The 15,890-nt window shown below is 43.4% G+C and overlaps 1 protein-coding gene across 1 annotated transcript; it reads left to right on the top strand.

Annotated features, from left to right (window-relative positions):
- Positions 1-7,042: 7,042 nt before the first annotated feature.
- Positions 7,043-10,121, top strand: CALHM6 (calcium homeostasis modulator family member 6). The gene is made up of 2 exons (XM_009811415.2): positions 7,043-7,730; positions 9,578-10,121. Exons 1-2 carry the CDS (start codon positions 7,197-7,199, stop codon positions 9,992-9,994), a joined length of 951 nt encoding a protein of 316 aa, XP_009809717.2. The 5' UTR covers positions 7,043-7,196; the 3' UTR covers positions 9,995-10,121.
- Positions 10,122-15,890: the final 5,769 nt, after the last annotated feature.

The raw sequence follows: 15,890 nt of genomic DNA, 5'->3' as shown, positions 1-15,890 counted from the left end.
AAAGATGGGCCCGTTGGACCTGCCCACAGGAAATGCCAACGAAGAAAACTTGAGCAGGATGGGGCGTGGAAACTTCCCTACACTGCCACGCTGCTGTGAGAGTAAGCTAGATGCTTTCCAGCCTGTGGCAGGAGAGATAAGTGATCAGCAAATGGATTTCTTTTATCCCTAAAGAACAGGACTATGCTTAGGATGAGGAGCTGAACTCTTCAGGGCATGCTAAGGAAGGCCAAGTTGCTTCATGACCTAGTAAAGATGCTAAAGCAGTTATAGTAGGTCTTAACTGATAACTATAGCTAGAACGATATTCGCTTCTCTCATGTTTGTCTTTTTTTATATGGCATAACGCTTATTGTGATTAAGTAAAGTAATCTTTCATTTATTAAGTTTGTCAGGTAATGAAGGTGACTGTGATTGACCCATTGGCAATGATGAGATTCCATTTCCCCAGTGAGCGGTGGAACAGTATGCAATGGGTCAGCCTTAAAATGTCATATATCTTACTCTGCCTCAGAGGGCCCAAGGCTTTGTAGGACATTCCTCCAACAAGCTGTGTGGAGGTTGTGGCTCTGACAGCGGAAGTGGTAAACTCTGGTACAACACAATCTTGTACACCTCATGGAGTTTCCTCTGGTGGACCCAACTGCAGATGGCTAGCAACAGGAAAATGGGCAGAGGACCAGAGTCTCTGGGAGGGCACTTAAATAACTCTGCCTTTATGTAAGGTAGAGCAATATAGAAGATGTTCAATAATGATATAAAATAGAGCTGCAAGTGCCTTGCAAATAAAATGACAACGATGATGGAGTATTTGAGCGTTACAGAATAAATGAGGGCAGACCCAAAGACTTGGAAAGTTACTGCTAACATAAAACATGGGCAGCTGGGAGTGCTTTCTCCTTATGTCCCATCTATAATTCTTTCCTTTTGAATTATGTCTTCCTAGCAAAAAAAAAGAAAAAAAAAAAGAAAAAAAGGTTTTCTCTGCCAGTTACAATGTCATAGGCTCTCCCAAATGGCAGGACAAACTGACAGCAGGACTAGCTGTGTATAAGAGGCAGGTACTGAAAGTGCACACACAAGTGCGGTTGAGTGTAATAGAGTTCAGCCTTTAATACAAGCCAGACGTAGCTACCATAGAGTCTGACACAGCTTGTACATTTGTGGTAAGCTGAAACAGCCTGGGTATTCTGCAGATCAGCGATGAGACTGATTAGCAAAAAATATATGAGCAATTGAGGTTGAGGACCAGCAGCCAGAAACTTTTCAATTCTGTAAGAACAAAACTCAGTTACAGGACACTGAGACCATTTCTAGACCTCCCTTGTGGTCATCATTGCTGAATGAAGAGCAGGATGAATGTTCATTCTGCAGAGGGAAATGTATGCTAAATTTTAATTATATGCTACATCTAGTATATCATGTAGGCTGTTTGGTGGGAGAGGAGTTGAAAAATCTACAGTGAAGTCTAGTCACCCATCATTTCCTTTGACAAAGTAGTGCTTCCTAGTGAAGTTATCTTCCTCCAGGAGTACGTTAGAAGTAGTAGCTGTTGCTATAAATTTCTTTTCACTGGTAAAAGTGTACTAACATTATTGAGCAGTTTCTTCCATATGGATGATTGGTTTGCCTATCTTCTAACTTACTAAGAAGAAATGACTGGCATCCCTTCATGGGAAGATTCATGAGGTTTCTCTTTTTCATTCTTAACTTGCTCACCTGATTTTGCCCAGAGAAGGCTGTGAACTTATTGGCATAACTAAGATAGCTGCACGTGGACAGCTTTGAAAGGGATAGGGTCTCAGCTCTTGCACTGCCTTACTGTTAGAAAAAAATTCTTTAAGTAATAAAATTTGCACAGCAAAGGAGCCCAGGGTGGGAAACTGGAGGTGGGGGAAAGGGGTGTACTACCATGAACTGAAGAACTAGTTAATTAGTTAAAGTTTAAAAAGAGGAAGAAGGATTAATTGAATGAAAAAGTACAGAGCATATCTTGTAGCATATGATCAGACAGCATTAGGCCACACACACACACAGAAGGAGTAGAACAGAATCAAATCTCAGCTATTCAGTAATTCCAAGACAGCAAGATGTGATGGTATAACCTGAAGAAAGCAAGGACATATAGAATACAAAACATTTATAATAAGAGCATAGAAATATTTTGGGTTTAATGTGCTTAAATTTGCAAAGTAATTTTATGGCATTTCATTTTCTATAACAAGTGAAAAAGACTGAGCTTTGTTTTCTTAGATCTGACTAGTTGACTACCCAGGGTGATTTACCTAATTACAAATAAGTTAACTCTATAATCTGCCTCACTAAGGCTCCTTAATTTCATCATTAAAAAAACCTGACAAGTTCTACCTTTCTAATCCTATGAAAACATCATATATTTTCTTATAAACTCAGCAAATATTTTTCATTTAATCCACAGCCAACACTTCAAGAATCGCACAGACATTTATGGCACATATAGACTGTAGATTAGTGTAGATTGAAAGTAAAGCCCTCACACTGCTGGTTGCTGTAGGACACTTGGACTGGGTTACAGGACCCTCCCCATCCAGAAATGAGACCTGTAGTGGACCTGTAGTGTTAAAAGAGCAGAGTGTGTGACTCTGTACCAGAGTTCACCTGTCAGAGCCTCCTTCAGAGCTACACTTGGTTTTGCAGACCTGGTTCCTTCCTACCCACTAAAATCTGGTTTCAGCCAAAAACTGCTAAAAAATATATTGCCCCAAAATAGCAGTATAACGTACACAAATGCTTGTAAGCTGTACACGCCCAGTCACAGTGCTACTTCTCAGGCTACTGCTCTGCTAAGTATTAGTACTATTAATGATTTATGTGGTGCCACTGAGCTGTGTGACACTTCACAAACATGTAAGAAGACTGGATCAACCGTAAAGTCAGAATAACTTCCTCGGTTTCAGAAACTGAGGTAATGGGCCTCCAGGGGAGGTCAGTCCACCTGCAGGGTAGCGGCAGATCTGCTTGCGGACAAGACCCCCCCACTAGTTAAGCATTAATTTTACCTGGAACGAGACAAAAGGTGTTACAAGAATTTTCCTACAACAAAAAGGCTTTTCCATATGTCTTTATGAACTGGGCACTGAGAAATGCGGCTTACAACTTTTTCACTTGAAGAAGCAAGTCCAGTTGATATAAATAGAAAACCAGTGCTGAGGTGCTCTTTTCCATTGCATCTGTGGATGTAGAGGATTTTAGATTAATAATGTGAAGAGGAAGCTGAGCTTGATAAGACTAAAGACAGGAACTGGGGACAAAAGGGGCCTTGGTTGGAGCAGCTAGAAAGAGAATGATCCGTAGAAAAACAAACCCAATCTTTTGCAATTCCGAACAAATAGCAAATGTCTCAGCAAAAAAATAAATAACCTATTGTCAGGACTTACTAGCATGACTAAAACAAGATCTACTCAATATGTACTAGCAAAGCTCGCCAGCGCGCACGAGCAGACACACACGCTGCATTAAGGACCAGTATTATACATTTGATACAACCACAGAACTAGTTAGACTACAGCTTTTTCCACCTAGAAAATGTTTGAGATTCGTTCATTCAGCTGCACATGAAAGGATAGAAATTAAAATGTCAGGGAGAAACTTGATAAAATATTAAACACGTCAATTTGTTTTCAGCTGACCCCTTCATTTTAGTAAAGTATATTTCAACATGAAAAGATGTTTCAAATAATGTTCTAAAAACGTCAATCTTCTTCATTCTGGCATTGTTTCCATCCCCCTTGGAAGGCATGAAATCTCATGCAAATCAATGCAAAACCCACCATTACATTGGAACTCTGGGTTCTTTAGCAGAAAACTGTTTTTCTGAACACTTTCCAGTTAACGCTTTACAGCTGTTGCGGCGAGACAGGTGTTAACGTGCAGGGCAAGAAAGAGCTGCCCTGGGAGAGCAATGCCCCGAGGCGCACAGGACGGCAAAGCAGTGGGGCCGCAGGGCTCCGCACCCCGCCGCCCCTCGGCTCCTCCGCCCGGGACCCCCACCCGCCCCCCGGCTCCCGAGGCTGCCCGCGCACGGGGCTCGCCCGGGCCATCGCTTCGCCCGCTTGACTCCCACCACAGCTACTCCTGCGCTTTCCAGCCAGGGGGGTCTCTCCCACCTCTTCCTGCGAGTGTTTACTGGAAACACGTTTGCTTGGAGCGGAGGGTTAATTTTTTTCACACACAGCTCCCCTCCCTTTTCCCAGGAAGCTTGTTCCTGAAATCGTATTTTATTACAGATAAATAAAACACTGCTGAAATGAGGCTCTGAAAGTGAAGTAGCAGGGTTTCTTGGTGTACTCTTTGCCCTGTGTGGTCATTACCTGCTCCAGAGAGCTGCCGCTGGTCCCGAGGTTCTCTTGCTAAACCAGTGGTTCTCAGAGGCAGCCCGTGTCCCTGCCTCCGTAATGAGGTGCCTTTGCAGCAATTTCACCTTGCTGCTGTTATTTCTGCCATCCCGACGTCTGCTAAGACTTTTTCAGACATGGTGAATTCTGGTTTCAAGGTACGCTAACCATTGCCTCTAGGTAAAAATCAAGGCAACTATATTTGCCAATAACACAAAGTTATTCTGGTTAGTTAAAAACAAACCTCTGCTTTAAAGAACTGCAGATATACTTTCTTAGGCGGCCTGACCAGAAAGCAAAATGGCAGGCCAAATTCAGTGTAGAGGAAGTGGTGTTCAAAGTGAAACTAAATCCTACCTTCATGTATACACTGATAGACTCTGAGCTGACAGAGATTAACCCTCGGGACTGAGATTTTTTTATTATAATACATAGCTCACTAAAATATTAACTCAGTGCTTCACAGGTGATAAAAAGCCATTAAAATTCTAGAAATTATTAAAAGGAAATAGGAAACAAAGTCACATCAGTCTGCCATTGTAGCAAGCTGTGATTCAGCTGCACCTTCAATGCACTGCAAATCTGGTATACCCCCCACTCCCCTCATGTAAAAACTGATACCTGAATCCTAGAGAATGGTTCAGGTGGCAACATGGATTAAAAAAAAAGTATACAAAGGTATACATTAGACAAGGAATGACTAAACGTATTAGGGACCCCTCAGCCTGGAAAAGAGGGGGTTGTGATGAAGATGTACAAGATCATGAGTTGATGGAGACACCAGATAGGGATCCAGTGTTTTATCTCTTCCCCTTCCAGAACTTGGGGGCATTGAATGAGGTGGTGTCAGGTTTGAATGAAGGTTAAGCACACTTGCTCTACAATGTTCTGGATGTTAAAAAGTCTGCATGGGTTAAAACTGAAACCAGACAAATTTACAGAAGAAATACCTCAACAGGTGTTAAATGCAAAGGAGATCCCTGAAATGCAGATTCACGGGGTGTGAGTGCGTTCCTGAGCTTGCTTCCCCTGTCCCTGTGCTCCTCCTCAGCTTATCCGCTGTAACCAAGAGGTGACCAGACTAACTCAGTCTTCAGTCTGATTCACTCTTGCTGGTTTTATGTCCGCTGTGGTTTTATGTCTTTATATTTTACTGCTGCATAATAACAAAGCAAAGTCTCCTCCAGACCAAGGCAAGCATTTCAGTTGATGGCATGCTTTGCTCTGCAGCAGCAGATCGGTGCTGACCACAGCATGTCTGGTGGGAGCCCGGCGGCCACCCACAGCAGCGCTGCCTGCTCTGGTGCCTCCATGCCATCTACTCAGCTGCTCAAAGAGCTGCAAGGACCCTTTGGAAGGTTTAAATGACCCCCCCAAAGCTCATTGAAAGTAATTTAGGTTCTCACAGAGTTTTGACAAGCCATTGTGTTTCCATCATGCTTGGTTCCTGCAGCCCTGGGTACAGCATGGAGTGATACAGGCAGCATCACGCCTTGCTGTCTTGCTTGAAGTAGCCAGTACCAAAATCAGGCTGGCAATGTTTGCCTAAGCTTGGGGTGAGGCTCTGGCTTTGTGGTTAACCTCTATGCCATGATAATGCCCAGGAAGAATCAGTGCGGTATAAATTACAGCATCTGAAATCTCATCAGGATGAATTCATACTGCTGATGCACCCAGTGAGGCCAGAGAGCTCCTGGTTCATGCAAGAGGCTGGTGATTTTGGCTCTAAAATCCCGGATAAGTAGTTGTGGCAGAGAAGATGACAGTGACAACAAGCTCCCTGGCTGCCTGCACATCTGGGTGTCACCAAGCATGTGATGACAGCAAACTGCCGCACTGCCTACATCGCCTCAGAGAGCTTCAGCTACATGGCTATGAGCAAGCAACAAAGCTTCAACTTCCTTGATTCTGAGTGCCAGTTCACCTCATCTAGATTTGGACAAGACAAACCTTAGCTAGGAGCCTGGTCGAGCTCCCTCAGGGCATGAATGAAACCTGTGGACTCTGGGAGCAAATGTCTTCATAGGCAGCTCAGTCTTCCAAGCCCAGGAATCTCTTCCAGATCTTTTTCTTCATTCTGCAAGCCTTTTCCATCATTCTTTCACTTCATGCCATATGCTTAGTTTCTACTTGTTTAGAGATGGTTTTTTATCCAGGCTGCAAAGCTGCTGCTACCTGCTATGGAGGAGGGAGTCCAAAGCCTGGTTCCTGGCAAACAGTACTCTGGTAGCTGGAGCTTCAGTGGAAACCACTTGCTGGGTCATTGCTATGTATGCACTGGCTACTTTGCTCTAACTACTTTAAAAAGATTAATTGATTAGCTGGAAAAATTAATGTGATTAGGGTTGAATTTTCTTCCATAGGAGGACAAGCCATATTGTATTGCTAATAATAAGGCAGGATAAAAAAACTGTACACAGTTCCGGGCGGTTTTCTCACATTTTATTCACACTTTGAATCTGTTGCCTCGCTGAAAAGCTTCACTGAAAAGGTGATGTTTAAGCCATTGCTATTTACAATGTATGTGTGGACAAATACAAACTATTTTTATAGAAACAAAGATAGATCTTTGTTGTTTTGATGTTGATTACTGGGGTGGGTTTCCGCTGTGGTCTCCACTTGACCGTGATACTGTGCAGTGAGCTCATACTCTTCTGATTCCTCTAACGAGAGCTGTTTCTATGCCTCACTGCATCACCACCAACAACAGAAAGTGAAAGCTCTGCGAGCTTCTCTAAGCCGTGGAAACTTCAGGATACTTGTTTTTCTCTTTTCCTTTTCTGACAGAGATTTTGCTCTCCTCAAAGTAAGAGGAGGCAGAAAATGGATAAGTTACGTGGGGCGCTGGATTTCTGCATCCGCCACCAGACCATTCTGGGTTACAGCATCGTGTCCTTGCTGACAGCTGCCAGTGAGCACATCTTCACCTCTGTGGTGTTCAAGTGTCCCTGCAATTCTGGGAACATGCTGTATGGCTCCGTCTTCCTCATAGTGCCTGCCTTCATCCTCTTTCTGCTTGGCTACATGGTGAATGCCAGGACGTGGCGCCTGCTGACGGGCAGCTGCCCTGCGGAGAAGCGCTGCAGCTGCAGCCCCTGGGGAACCTGCACCCGCTACTGCCTCGTGCTGGTGCCGGTGACAGCCAGAGCCTTGGTGGCCCCCCTCACCTGGATCGCGGTGGCCCTGCTCAGAGCCAGCTTCTACGAGTGCGCGGCCAGCGGGAATGGCCTGATAAGGAACCTCGTGTGTAAAGATAAAGGACAAGAGTGCCACAATCTGCTGTTCAAAATACCCTGTGATGAGAAGGTATTGAAGAATATATCGGACGAATTCCTCAGCCTTCAGGCACAGTCCCAGGTAAAGCCTTGCCGCTCTTCTCTTCCACTCTAGGGGCTTCAACCCTGGCTGCTCAACGTACGGTGGTGCCTGCCAGGGACTGTAAACAGTCCTTCTTTCTCATGCTATATAATTACCAAAAGCACACAATTGGCAAAAATTCACTAGCAAAAAAAAACTAACAGAAAGGTAATAAGTGTATATTTGTGCTATTTTCTGGTTTTGCATGTTTGCATGGCAATTGTTTGGAGCTGCCATTTACAAAACCTCTTTCAAAGTTGGGCGGGGAACCAGCCTAGAGACGAGGACTTTCCACAGCAAGTTTTCTTCTCATTTAACTTAGGCACGGTGTGAGTTCTTCTCTTTTCCACTTTTACCCCTCTAAATAGCTCAAACTTTTGTAACTACTCATTAGCTGAGAGGAAACTGAGGCCATGAATAGAGAGGAAGCTGATGTTTCCTTGCAACAGAGAACTGGCAAGTGAAACAAATAAGGACAGCTTGTTTGACTATGAATCTCAATGCTTGAACTTATTAATAATTTCACTCTTGTATTCTAGAAGAATAGTTACAATATGTGTCTGTCTTCTTAAAGTGTTCTTGTGCTGAAGGCAAACTGCATAATCAAAAAAATAGCACTTGTGGTTGGATTTTTTTGTTTGGAGTGAAATGAAACCCCCAGATTTTGGCATCACTCCAGTTTTGTTTCTAGGTTTGTTTGGTCGTCATCCAGTAGAAAAATGAGGTTTTGTCACTTTTTCTCAGCAAAACATTAAGGCTGGTTAATGGAGTTAAGTTTATAAGAGATTGTAATTACTTGGATTTTTGTAAGTTCCTGTTTAGTACAAATGCTTACTAAAACAAAAAAAAAGTGTTTACATTTGTTAAACACTTAGCATGCTGCTCCTCCAAGAAAAAGGCTGAAAAGGGGCAAACTCTATACCATCGAATTCAGATCAGGTAAGAAAGGCGCAAAATCGAGGAAGACTGACTGTTACTGATATTGCAATGAAATCTAAAAGAAACAAACCAGCCGAACAAGACCAGAAAAAGCATGAGATCATTTTTATTACTGACCATTATTTTTAATATCTGATCTACATTCAACCAAATTAAGAACCAAAAAGAACAGAAACTCATTTTTCCTTAGCACTCTGTTTTTCACTTGAAAAAAATCAGCCTGAGGTAAAAGATGCTGTGAGATCGTCTTTGCCTGGAGCTTCCAGCCAAGTACCACTGGGTACTGGAGGGACCAGCATCTACTGGAACACCCACTTTAGGCAGGGCCTCTAAGACTTATCTAGGGATGTTAAAATCATGTATAAAACAAGAATGAATTCCCATATTCGATAGTCAGATCCGTGTCCTGCCTACAAAACATACAGGACACAACTTTTCCTGTGTGCTATGGCAACTCGCCATTTTTTGCAGGCTCAGACAGGAGGGGGAGGAGGTACTTTCCAAGAGCAGGTAAAACACAGTCAGCAGGAGGTCTTCTTTGCAGCACCAGAGATGGACAGGTTGATTCTGCACCCTCTGTACTGTAAATGTGACCGCAACTGCAGAAACTGCTGGTCGGTATCTTGCCTTCCAAGTTAAAAAGCTGGATATAACTGAGGAAAGAACTTCACTCCACTGTCTCTTTTTTTGGTATTCATCCTCAATCCAGCAAGATCAGCTCAGGGGTGCAGAAGCTCTGTAAGGCTGGCTGAATTGTGTGCATGGGATCCCCTCTTTCTGCAGTGAGCAGACTGTTACACTCCAGGGTGCCTTCGCTTACAGTTTTCTCGTCTGCTTCAATGTTGAGTTCTATACTCCTACATATGACCATGCAAAACCACCGTTAACCCATCTGTCTCTCTTCCAAGCTGATAGGATGGCTCCTGATAGCCAGCATCATGACCGTGGCACTGATTTCAACATGTGTCAGCCACTGTTACTCCCCAGTTAGCTATCTTCAGCTCAAGTTCTGGAAAATTTACTCGCAAAAGGAACAGGAGCTCTTCGAGATCAAGGCTAAAGAGCATGCAACCAGGCTGGCAGAGATAAATACGAATTGCTTTTTTGAAGGCACTGACCCAGCACCATTTCAGACTCCCAGCAATGAAGACTGGCGGAAGATATCATTCTTGTATACCTTCCATTCGCAAGAGCAGTATTACAGCATGATACACAAGTACGTTAACACAAACAAAGGCAACAGTGTCAGATTTGGGGAAGGAGATCAGAATCCCCCTGTTTTAGGATTTGTGGATGAAGCAAGCGCAAGTGAATCAGGCTTTTAATGAAACAAATCCTTTACAACACTGGCAATCTTTTAACCATACTGATGTAAGAAGAGTCTTATTCTGTGCTCTTATTGAAATCTATGCAAATTGTATGTAAAAGCTGATAGCTGTAATCCTTAGCAGATTTGTGTTTAAATACACTTTATTACTTTTGCTTAAGTACATTTAAATAAATATATCTGTCATAATGGGAGTTTTCATATGTTGTCATTCATTAAGAAGCCATATGTGTAAAATAATCAGCATCCACAAAGATGTCGGCACATACTATGTCAAATTATTGCCAAACACCATAAGGTAATACCAAACCTTCGTACCTGGCAGTATCAAAGAGACAAAAAGGAATGGAAGTTTTGATCAGAAATTCAGCTTAGTGTATTAGCTCTCGTTTGACAATATATCTTTCAGCGGAGCTTAGAGCAAGCTCTAGACTGAAATATTTACTTTCAGTCAATTAGTTTCTCAAGGGAAGAACTGGATCTTTTAAAATCTGGGAAGCAATTAGCATTTTGAAGCAACCTGTGTGTAGCGGAGTCCATCAGAATTACTTCTTGTAATTGTCTGTTTGAATAGACGAGCAAAAAGATTCCAGCCGTTTTACCCCTACGTGCTCAGCAGCCTTAAGTAATAACAGTGAAACTAAAAACTTCCATGGTGGTGAATTTTCCTTACCACTGCCTGATCTTGATCACCTTTTGCAGCAGGCCTTCTTAATTAGCTCTGCTGCTCATTTCCTGTAATTGTAAAGCTCTTTAATGGAAAAAAATAGGCATTTGAACACTGCAGGGAAAACACACCAACATTAAACTTCCTGTTTATATTCCATTTATGTTTTTTCTATTTTTTTCTCTGCAAAATACATAATTATTATGGAGTTTTTTTAATATATAATATTACACACAGGGTTTTGGCCCTGGCATCAGTACCTAAGCTACACCGGGATGTCCCTGCCAAATACACTATTTAACTTGATCCAGAATGGAGTCTAAGGGCAAATTAGCATATCTTGAGGGGTTAGGCTTATGCATAACATGGCAGTATAGTTGAAACTTATATTAACAAACATTTATAGCACAGCTACATATTTAAGGACATTATAAATCTGCAATCCATATTAGCAAATAATAACATTCTTATCAAAGAACATCTAATTGTAAGAAACAAAGATACCAGTTTTGAGTGAAGAATTGTAAAGTTCAGTTTTTCTCTGAAAAGGTTTTTTTAGAGAGCATTTTAGAGAGGTGAGTCAGACTGTTAGGTCCAGGCTGTTCTTTCACTCCTCCCAGAAACATTCTCTTTCTAGACAGTAAACCCTAACTTGGAAACTATTCAGACAGACAGAGAGGAATCCCATGAAGTTGTTTGTTACAGTCATTTTCCAAGGAAGAAGGAAGGGAAGAGCCTATATTAACTAGCTGAATATAACTAGCTTGGAAGTTTCATTCTTGTTATAAACTGAAAATATAACACATAAAGGGAAAACAAGATTTAATTCTGTATGCAGAAAAGAAATTAAAAAGCATTCATTTTGTCATGGAGTCGCTGACTTGCTCACTGCTCTTTTCCTTCCAAGAAACTTGATGATAACAGAGTAACAAGTATCCAGTTTGTTACTTGTGCCTCCAGGAAGCACGGTTCAGTTAAGAATGTTCCATTTTACCTCTCATATTGAAGAGTGCATTTGTTCACTGACATCTAGAGAAAGATAAATCTTCTCTGGAATGTTGTAAATGGGAAGGAAACAACGTCCTGGCCCCACTGTGATCAGTGCCAAAACGTTCCTTGACACAGTGGGGCCAGGCTTTACCTTAGAGATATAATAAAATACTTCAGGATAGACCGAAAGCCTCCAGGAACAAGCCATGCCTTATTTCATTTCCTGACGAGAAGCTGCAGTGAAAACACCCTCAGAATTCATGTTAATCCTCTCAGCTGCACCTGGGTGGGCTTTACCACTCATGGTCACCACTGCCAGGGTCGCATTATCAAAGCTGCCTTTGCTTTCCAGGGAAGACACAGAGCCGGCACTTCCAATTAAAACTAATGAGAAAAGGCTTCAAATGGGACTGCGATGCTTATCTTCAAGTTTGCTGGCAATGATGGCAGTCTATTTTTCACAGATAAAGTGACTTTTGGGGAAAGGAAAAGTTTTGTATCTATGTATAAGGATAGAAGCAGATAATCATATATTGATTTTGTATGCAGTCTTGTTTGAATTTTTATTTTTCCTCACCTTTATGTAACACTCATCTCTTCTGTACATAATTCCATTTATAACGGAAGACATTTCAAAGAGAAGCTTCGGCACACTTGTGAGTGCTCCGTTAGACACCTTAAGAAGAAGGGCCTACACTAAAATGAAACACTGAGGAACACTTCTGTGAATACGCTACCAAGCAAGACAAGCAAAAAACTGTATGTGCATAGGGTAGCTAATGTTGGCAGCTAAAGGTAACATAGTGTATGTCACTGTTTTTTCAATTGTTTATTACCATTTTTCTACCTAACATTTACTTACTCCACCTTTAGAATACGGTGGATGAGGTGATCCAGCATAGGAAGAAAATACAAAAAGCACTAACAGCAAAACCTGTGTGAATTGAGCATGTCTGCCCAGCACAGAGCTGAGCCGAGAGGAGCGATTACTGCACAACCAGATGCACGAGCGGGATATGACATGACTAAGCACTAGCACCCACTCTAGTCTGGCAGTCTCGTGTCGCTTCTTGGCTTGATCTCAAATCTGTGCTGCTTTGACTGGCTCAGGTGTTTCTGCTGTATGTTCGTTTGCACAGGAAGGTACAGAATCACAGAATCACAGAATCACAGAATCACTAAGGTTGGAAAAGACCTGTAAGATCATCAAGTCCAACCTAAAAAAAAAAAAACCAAAAAACCAAAAAAACAACCCACAAAAACCAAACCACAACACACCAAAAACCAACCCACCCAACACCACACAGCACCATGCCCATCAAGCTACATCCCACAATGCCACATCCACACGCTCCTTGAATACCTCCAGGGAGGGTGACTCTACCACCTCCCTGGGCAGCCTGTTCCAATGTTTCACTACTCTCTCAGTAAAGAACTTTTTCCTAATATCCAGCCTGAACCTCCCCTGGTGCAACTTGAGGCCATTTCCTCTTGTCCTGTCACTAGTCACTTGGGAGAAGAGGCCAACACCCACCTCTCTGCAACCTCCTTTCAGGTAGTTGTAGAGAGCGATGAGGTCTCCCCTCAGCCTCCTCTTCTCCAGACTGAACAACCCCAGTTCCCTCAGCCGCTCCTCATAAGACTTGTGCTCCAGACCCCTCACCAGCTTCGTCGCCCTTCTCTGGACACGCTCCAGCACCTCAATGTCCTTCTTGTAGTGAGGGGCCCAAAACTGAACACAGTATTCGAGGTGCGGCCTCACCAGTGCCGAGTACAGGGGCACCATCACCTCCCTGCTGCTGCTGGCCACACTGTTTCTGATACAGGCCAGGATGCCGTTGGCCTTCTTGGCCACCTGGGCACACTGCTGGCTCATCTTCAGCCGGCTGTCGACCAACACCCCCAGGTCCTTTTCTGTGGGGGAGCTTTCCAGCTACTCGTCCTCAAGCCTGTAGCGTTGCCTGGGGTTGTTGTGGCCAAAGTGTAGAACCCGGCACTTGGCCTTGTTGAACCTCATACAGTTGGCCTGGGCCCATGGATCCAGCCTGTCCAGATCCCTCTGCAGAGCCTTCCGACCCTCAAGCAGATCAACACTCCTGCCCAACTTGGTGTTGTCTGCAAACTTGCTGAGGGTGCACTCAATCCCCTCATCCAGATCATTGATAAAGATATTAAACAAGACCGGTCCCAAAACTGAGCCCTGGGGTACTCCGCTTGTGACCGGCCGCCAGCTGGATTTCACCCCATTCACCACAACTCTCTGGGCTCGGCCATCCAGCCAGTTTACCCTTCAAAACTTACCATGTCCAAGTAGAAGTAAAGATTTCTTCAGGCTGTTTATTCTGAAATACTGAAACCTAAAGCAACAGCTTTGACATCCTATATGGAGCATCACTGCAAATGTTTGGCACTGAAGGAAGAGGAGGAAGCCTTGGCCACACCAAAGCCACTGTGGCAAGACTGCAAAGGCCCTAGGATGACGCTAAAGGTCCTTGCTTTAAAAACATTGTGATATCCAGCCCTGACTTGGCTGGCTAATGCCTGCAGGCAAAAACTCTTTAGTAGGCCCTGAATACACAGCAATCAGCCTACCTGTCGCTGCAATGTGGTGACTGACACTTTTTAGCTGGTGCAGACCTTGACAGAAAATGTTACCATAGGTGTGTTTGTGCACACACACCTGCGTGCAAGTCTAATGCAACAGAGGTTTAAGTAAGAGAATTGTATCTTACAAAACAAGGACAGTATAGGTTATTCACTTTCAAGATAATAATAAAAAGAGGGGAATATTTGGTTGCTAGGATGTTGCTGGAAAAAGGAAAAATGGCCATTGCCTTGAAACGAACCTTTTTGTGGTCAGTCAAAGTCGCCAAATGTCCATCTCAGCCAGCTGGGCATAACCAGCAAAAACCCCACCGAGGGCTCCTGCACAGGCAGTGAAATCAGGCAAATTCCACAAGACCTTTCAGCCCTGATTTAAAAAAAAAAACACAACTTGTTATTGGTTGTAACACGTTGTTACATGTTGTAACTCATTATTTGTAGCATGTAACAGCATGTTGGGCTGAGCCCACGGGTGGGTAATGAATAGCTTAGTTTTTGTTCTGTACAAAATCGTTCTCTTAAAGCTCCATTACACTATGCCACCTCTGTACAACACTGTCAAGCCAAACAAAGGGAGAAAAATTATCGTGAGGATTGTACAGATCTGGTGGGAATTAACCCTGCTGTCCCCAAGGTAAGAGGTGGCCCTCACTTAGCAGGATTAAGAGGTAAACAGGCTGAGGGAAAAATAGGAGATGGGGGTACCAATCACAGCGATAAAATCAGAGTTATCTCTGGGCTTCACTGAACTGAATTGAGGGTTTGTATTTCGGTTTAAAACAAGTGCTTTTGTGAGAAGAAGGTAAGCTGGCTTTGTGGGTAGGGTACTGTGCTAGGGCTTGGAATTTTGTCCAACCCTTACCCAGATATCTTGCATTACACCAGACAACATTAAACCTTCCCTATAACTCAGGTCTCTGTGAGGCTGCTCCTCTCTACTTCCCAGTCATGTTGTGGTAACAAGTCCTCTACCAAGGGGAAGATGTTCGACAGCCGGTAATGAAGGTGGGGTAAGAACAGATATAAAGACCAGCAAAACAGTTGTGTGGCAATCTCTGAATTTTTATTCAAGTTTCCTTAGGTGACTACAGATCCACAGTGACTACACATTAAATACGCCATGCTTTGTTCACTTTGGTCATAAGATCAGTGCTCTTGAAGAGAAGACTGACATGAAAAGGCCCATAGCTTGAAGCAACACAAGCATTGCTGCCGTCATCAGCGTGCTGCAGCCTGGTGTACGCACAGGGCTGAACAGGCATGCCAGCAAAACTGCGTATGGGACCTGAAAGAGCCATAACGAACCGCACCGGCTCCTGCCATCAGTGAAGCTGCATCCCTCTCTGGTTTCAAAGGGTGCACGATGTCCAGTGTGGAGGACAATGAATGGCAAACCATCACGCATCAAAACAGGCACCTGACAGCGAGACACTGCATACAGCAGTCACAGCAGATGAATTCATTATTCCTAACCACAAGCAACCAGGGAAATAAAGCACCGCTTAGCAGCCATGCTTGGAAACATTACCAACAAACAAAAGGGGAAAAGGTGGTCATGTTTAGCTGAGCACAGCTGGTGTCCAAATGAATATTTTGCATCCAGCGTGCACTAAATGCTGAGCTAAAACTTTCA

The sequence above is a fragment of the Gavia stellata genome, chromosome 2 (genome assembly GCF_030936135.1).
Source record: "Gavia stellata isolate bGavSte3 chromosome 2, bGavSte3.hap2, whole genome shotgun sequence".
NCBI classification, from domain to species: domain Eukaryota; kingdom Metazoa; phylum Chordata; class Aves; order Gaviiformes; family Gaviidae; genus Gavia; species Gavia stellata.
This window is presented reverse-complemented; position numbering and strand designations above follow the sequence as displayed.